This window comes from Anolis carolinensis, chromosome 2 (genome assembly GCF_035594765.1).
Source record: "Anolis carolinensis isolate JA03-04 chromosome 2, rAnoCar3.1.pri, whole genome shotgun sequence".
NCBI classification, from domain to species: domain Eukaryota; kingdom Metazoa; phylum Chordata; class Lepidosauria; order Squamata; family Dactyloidae; genus Anolis; species Anolis carolinensis.
Window position 1 is genome coordinate 184,450,290 of NC_085842.1, and position 7,020 is coordinate 184,457,309.

The 7,020-nt window shown below is 41.1% G+C and overlaps 1 protein-coding gene across 1 annotated transcript; it reads right to left on the reverse strand.

Moving 5' to 3' along the window:
• Positions 1–1,228: 1,228 nt before the first annotated feature.
• On the reverse strand, positions 1,229–4,188 carry LOC100567740 (olfactory receptor 10Z1-like). The gene has a single exon (XM_016996473.2). It carries the CDS (start codon positions 2,677–2,679, stop codon positions 1,678–1,680), a length of 1,002 nt encoding a protein of 333 aa, XP_016851962.2. The 5' UTR covers positions 2,680–4,188; the 3' UTR covers positions 1,229–1,677.
• Between the last annotated feature and the right edge of the window lie 2,832 nt (positions 4,189–7,020).

A 7,020-nucleotide genomic window follows, 5' to 3' on the forward strand; every position in this document is an offset into this window, starting at 1 on the left:
CAGGGATCAAGAGAATTGCAGCCATTGTGTGCTATTGACACTAATCCTGTTGGTGACATATGTTGGTGTAAACCTGAGATAAGTTTTCCACTTTATAGAAGGATTGTAAAAAGGTTGTTGCTAGCATTCCATCCCTTCCATAAGATCTTCATGAGGAATGGAATATCTCCAATAAGGAGATCACACCCCATATACATGTAGCAGTAAGAGGAATAATGGAGGTCATTAGAGTATTGAATGGCTGCAATTTTTGTAACTGGCCAATGAGGTTTGGCATCTCTTTGCCAGGTCACCATTACATTCCTCTGCCTGATACTCTGGCACACTCCTATACTCATACTCCACCTCACGGGTAGAGAGTAACATTTTCCTATTGCGGGTTCAGAAGGTAACCCAATGGAAGTGTGCTGGTAGGGCACTACACCAGCTATATTCCATCCATTGGATAATGATATTCCATGGATCTGCTTAATTTCTATGGTTGTTACAGTTAGCTCCCATTTAACTACATATCTTCATTTTGGAAATTTAGATTTCCACATTACTGATCTGTAACATATTCTTAAGGGAGAAGGTGGCTTTTTTCCATGCTACTAAAAGTCTAGATCTTCTAAACTAATATTTCTAACTTAAAGTTCTACAATATTTCAAGTTCAAACCATGAGTTTTAGTAGTAGTAAGTATGAAAAACCTTTGTCCAAATAATGCCCCTAGAAGTGGGATTTTTGCTGATATTACACTAACGTTACTTGACAATATGTCTGCAAGGTCTGTTTTATATTTTTAAAAACATAGTCAGCCTTTTCAAACCCATGACATCAAAAACAACTGAAGTAAATATGGCACAGACAAAAATCTAGCATTTTTTCTACCTAACACAAAGATGTGTATAGTAATTTCAGTTTCAGTGGTTGGGTTGCTGACCTGAAAGTTGCTGGTTTGAATCCAACCCGGGGAGAGAGAGGATGAGCTCCCTCTATCAGCTCCATGCGGGGACATGAGAGAAGCCTCCCAAAAGGATGGTAAAAACATCTAAAAAACATCTGGGAATCCCCTGGGCAACGTCCTTACAGACGGCCAATTCTTTCACACCAGTAGCAACTTGCAGTTTCTTAGGTCGCTCCTGACATGAAAAAGAAGTTTCAATGGTATAATATCTAGCTCATTTAGCAAAAGGTTAACAACTGATAAAGTTACATTCTGGTTATTGTGTATGGACTGGGTAAAGAGCCCTCTGAGTTCCATAGTAAAGCTAGAAATACGACCAGCATGGTGCAGTGGTTCTTACATTGGAAAATGACTCTAGAGACCAGAATTCAAATCCTGCTTAGCCATGGAAACCCAATCAGTGACCTTCGTCAAGTCACATTTTTTTCGACAACCCCCTTCTCAAGAAATCTTGTCAATAAAATCCCATAATAGATTCACCTTAGGGTCTCCGTAAGTCAGAAATGACTTAAGGGCACACAACTACATCTGTCATAATTCTGATTAGGTTTCAGGAGTAGGATCAAGTGATTTGGAGTAAGTAAAGATGTCAGAGCAGGGAATTAACCCTGGGTTTTCCTTTGAAGGTGGGGAAGTAATTGTCCACAAACAATTAAAGCAAACATACTTTTTTTCCAGTCCCAAACACTATGACCCAGTCAAATTTTAAACAATAGGTTCTTTGATATACTACCACTGCCTTGTTACTGAAACTAAAACCCTTCCCCAAACTCTCTTGAGAGCCCCCTTGACTTCCTTGTTCCTGAGGCTGTAAATCACGGGATACAACATTGGTGTGACATTTGTGTAGATCAAAGAAACCACCTTGTCTTCATTTAGGGAGTAGCTGGCCTTTGGTCGGATGTAGATGAAAATGGCACAACCATAGTGGAGAACAGCGACAACCAGGTGAGCAACACAGGTGGAGAAGGCTTTCTTCCGCCCTTGGGAGCATTTAATTCTGAAAATGGCATTGGCAATGAAGACATAGGAAAGTAGAATGAGCAAGAAAGGAATGAGCAGAATCATTGTGCAGACGAGGAGAACAGCCATTTCGTTGACATGTGTGTCACTACAGGCTAAGAACATCACAGGTGGGATATCACAGAAAAAGTGGTTAATATTGTGTGAGTCACAGAAGGGGAGATTGAAAATCAACACGGTGAGTCCCAGGGAGATTGTGAATCCACTGACAGAGGCTACCATCAAGAGCTGCATGCAGAGATTTTGGTTCATAACAAGAGTGTAGCGCAATGGGTTGCAAATGGCCACATACCTGTCATAGGCCATCACAACTAACAGAAAGCACTCTGAACCCCCAAAGGCAATAAAGAAGTACATCTGGGAGGCACAGGCCATGAAGGAGACTCGCCTGCTCTTACCCAAGAAGTTAGCCAGCATTTGGGGCACAATGACCAATGTGTAGCAGATTTCAATGAAGGACAAGTTGCGAAGGAAGAAATACATGGGTGTGCTAAGGGTAGGATCAGCTAAACTAAGGACCACAATAGCCAGGTGCCCCGATAAGGTGATGAGGTGCAGGAGAAGGAACAACACAAAAAATATGTTCTGTAAAGTCTCATTGATGTTGAATCCCAGGATAACAAAACCATCTGCGCTTTTGTTTTGCTTTTGTTCCATCTCCATTGTACATCCCATGATCAAAGGGTCTTGCTCATCTGGTGCACACATCACTTTGCCTAAACAGGTTAACAAGAATCAAAAAGATGCAAGACATACATTAGCAGAAATGACAGAGACAGAGGGTGGAGTGGTCAGGCCAAAGCTCTGAGAGCTCCTGCCTTTGCTGTGGAGTCCCCCAGGGTGCTATCCTTTCGCCCCTGTTATTTAACATCTACGTCCGACCACTTGCTGGACTAGTGCGGAGCTTTGGCATAGAGTGCTACCAGTATGCAGATGATACCCAGCTACTCTTGCGTCTCGAACCTGGGACAACCACAATTCCTGAGAACTTTAAGCTGTGTTTGGAAGCAGTGATGAGTTGGCTGCGAGCGAGTAGACTAAAAGTGAATCCCGCAAAAACTGAGATACTCTGGCCTGGCCAGCCACCAGTTAATCCAGTCACTGCCTGATTTTGATGGGGAAGTTCTGGTTCCGTCTGCTACTGTTAAAAGCCTTGGGGTTGTGTTGGACTCATTGCTGACAGTGGAGGCCCAGATCACTGCCATAAGTAAGCAGGCCTTTTTTCATCTTCGCCAGGCAAGGAAATTGGCATCCTACCTTTCGACAGAAGCATTGGCAATGGTAATCCATGCAACAGTCACCACTAGGTTGGATTATTGTAACGCCTTATATGCCGGCCTTCTGAAGACAAAAACCTATAAGATCCAAATGGTCCAAAATGCGGCGGCCAGGCTGCTAGCGGGATCATCTATAAGATCCCATATTACACCGATTCTGAAAACTGCATTGGCTACCAATAGAACATCGGATCTCTTACAAGATACTGGTCCTGACATTTAGAGCTCGAAATGGCCAAGGACCATTATATCTTAGGGACCGTCTCATTCCTTTCTTCCATCAGTGGTCACCTCGATCCTCCCAGGAAAATCTCCTATACGTACTGGGCCCTAGGGAGGTACACCTGGAAGCTACAAGGCGTAGAGCCTTTTCGACCTATGCTCCAATTCTGTGGAACTCATTGCCTCCATGTGTTAGAGCAATGTCAGAGTTGTGACCTTTTGGAAAAGCGCTCAAGACATGGCTGTTTGGTTGTGCATTTAAGTAAATCAGATCTAATTTGCCAAATAGTCACTGTTGAATGTTTTTAGGTTGAATGTTTTTATGTTGAATGTTTTTATATTGTGGAATGATATTTTAAATTGTAAGTCGCTCGGAGCACTCTGGTGGAGAGCGACTAATTAAGTAATAAAGTGAAGTGAAGTGAAGTGAAGAAGTGAAGTGAAGTGAAGAAATCAGCAAATAAAAATGGAAAGGTATTTGCCATATATACAGAAAGATACTATTTGTTCCTTAGTTTATAAAATAGGTTAAAAAGTGCTTGTCAGTTTTCTTACCTGTAGAACGTATCAAAAAGCCCCTCCCACCCTTTAAAGATTTTAGTTTATTATTCAGGAGTGCAAGAAAAACACATTGCTGGTATTTAGGCAGAAACTAGATCCAGAGTGCATCTATTAATGCAATTTTCTAACACCTTTACTGCCATGGATCAATGCTATGGAATCATGGGAGTTCTAGTATTACAAGAGCTTTAGCCTTCTCTGCAAAATAATGCTGATACCTCACCAAACAACATATCCCATGATTCCCTAGTATAGATGCAACCCATAGTCTTAGTTCAGTCCTATAGGGAAAGTCAAAAACTATCCATTTTGGTGGCGCTGCAAATCCACTCTTAATTCTATTGCTTCTCCTCCTGCAACTGTTCTGAGTTGTATGGTAGCATGAAAGCTCCTGTCAAACTTTGAGCAGTTCCAGGAGTCAGCCAGAGTGAATTTGATGCTTCTGCAGCAGTCCTTGTCTGGCGGTACTGAAGGTAATTGGTGTCTCTCATGACATCGAAATGCTGAATCTAGTTCAGATTTTAATCCTTACGTCAAAGGAGTTTTCCAAGGCACTGAATCTTATTTTTAAATAGGCCCAGTACCTTGGCATGTATGTGCCTTCAAATAATCTGTCAACCTACAGCAGTGGTTCTCAACTTGTGGATCCCCAAGTGTTTTGGCCTACAACTCCCAGAAATCCTAGCCAGTTTAGCAGCTGTTAGGATTTCTGGGAGCTGAAAGCTAAAAACATCTGGGCCCAGATTGAGAACCACTGGCCTACAGTATCCTATTAGAGATGTCTAGTTCTGTCTTTTTTCGCTTCTCATTTTTTTACTTTAATCCTGAAAGAAGATATTAAATTCTTCTGTTGTCTAGTTGTCATCTGTATGAGTGTGTGATTCTGTTATTCATTTGTTTGGACATCATTCGTGGTTTCAAGTACACATTTTTGTCCCTGAGATCTTCTGGAAGCTGGGCAGACTCCTTAAAGTGCAAGAAAATGAGTGAAGAAAAACAAAATGACAATAACAACAAAAAAACAACAACTGTGTGTGAATATTTTTTTTAGAAAAAAAGTATTTTTTTAAAAAGTTGATCAGGTAGAATGAAATATATGAGTCACAAAGAGGCCATCATAACATTTATTTACCACACAGAGACTGCAATATTAAAATTATTTTGACATGACACCTTTATAATTTAAAGTTAAAGGGGGTGAAAGTGTGTCAGAAAACTTGCAGAAACCAAGGACTTTATGCAGCTGAAGAACAGACAGTTGACTTTCACAGAGACTCATAAATCATTTATTTTACTTTCTTCTCTGAATGAGAGCTGGAATAACTTTGTATTCACAATTCAGACTGTACCAGAACCTGATTTAATCTTGGATTATGTCTCTGCTAGATTTTGGAGCAAGAGAAATGCCCTGAATTTGCTCAAGGGTGTTCTGCTGAGCAGAGAAAGCTCTTTGGTAAGCTATCCATGTCCAGAATGGTATGTCAAGGATGCATCCTTGCCTCCACCCTATTCAACATATTCATAAATGACTTGGAGGATGCCCTTTTGGACCCCAATGGACACTTGCCCAAGCTTGGAACTAGAAGAATCCCCTTACTGCTTTATACAGATGATGCTGCCATCATATCTTGCTTTAGGGCAGTCTAAATTACTTACTAAGGAAATTCCTGAATTACTGTTCCCAGAATGACCTAAACATCGACTACATGAAATCTAAAGTTCTGGGATTTGAAAAAAAAAATCCCCATGCCATTGGTCTCTTGATGGGCATATTCTAGAACAGGTCAGAAATTTCCAAGATCTGGGGCTTTTTTTCCGCCACGGACTGTCCTGGTCTACTCATATTGCTTCTATTATACTCAAAGCTCAAGTAAGCAGTTTAGCCATTTTGCGTTTTACCGTTACTAAAGGGGGGCAGTTCATACCTTCGGCAACTAAAGTCTTTTAACGCTACGATAGCTTCCCAGCCTCTGTATGCTTCCAACATCTGGATTGGTGGCTTAACATCAAAAATAGACCAACATCAAGCACAGTTTTTGAGGGCCCCTTTCCAGCTCCCCAGATGTGTACCATCCCGTGTCTTATTATTTGAATCCGGGGAAGCACCCTTGTCAACAAGAGCATGGTGGTTGGCACTTAAATACTGGCTCAAGATAAGAGTTTTTAGTTTACAATCCGGTTTGATTCATCACTTAGCCCAGGATGAATACACAAGTACAGTAAAGTCTCACTTATCCAAGCCTCGCTTATCCAAGCTTCTGGATTATTCAAGCCATTTTTGTAGTCAATGTTTTCAATATATTATGATATTTTGGTGCTAAATTCATAAATACAGTAATTACAACATAACATTACTGCGTATTGAACTATATTTTCTGTCAAATTTGTTGTATAACATGATGTTTTGGTGCTTAATTTGTAAAATCATAACCTAATTTGATGTTTAATAGGCTTTTCCTTAATCCCTCATTATCCAAGATATTCGCTTATCTAAGCTTCTGCCGGCCCGTTTAGCTTGGATAAGTGAGACTCTACTGTATTTGGTTTAAGATTTATTTTTATTTTTCTTTCCGTGTCAGGAGCAACCGGAGTTGCTTCTGGAGTGAGAGAATTGGCCGTCTGCAGGGACGTTGCCCAGGGGACGCCCGGATGTTTTGATGTTTTACCATCCTTGTGGGAGGCTTCTCTCACGTCCCCGCATGGAGCTGGAGCTGAAAGAGGGAGCTCATCCACGCTCTCCCCGGGTGGGATTCGAACCTGGCAGCCTTCAGCAACCCAACCTTCAAGTCACAAGGCTTTTATCCCCTAGACCACCGGAGGCTTATGTTTAAGATCAATTCTAAGAAAGCCTCCTCCATCAGCCTTTCCTCATCCATCCTAACAAATCTGGGTTTTGGCATGGCTCTCAAATCAAGCAGATACTGTGGGACATTGCCTTTTGTTTTTCGTTATTTTTAATTTATAACGTTTATTTTTCTTATCATTATTT

Bases quoted from the DNA above. Each gene is read 5' to 3' on its own strand.
- LOC100567740 (XM_016996473.2), bottom strand. From the start codon at position 2,679: ATGTGTGCACCAGATGAGCAAGACCCTTTGATCATGGGATGTACAATG.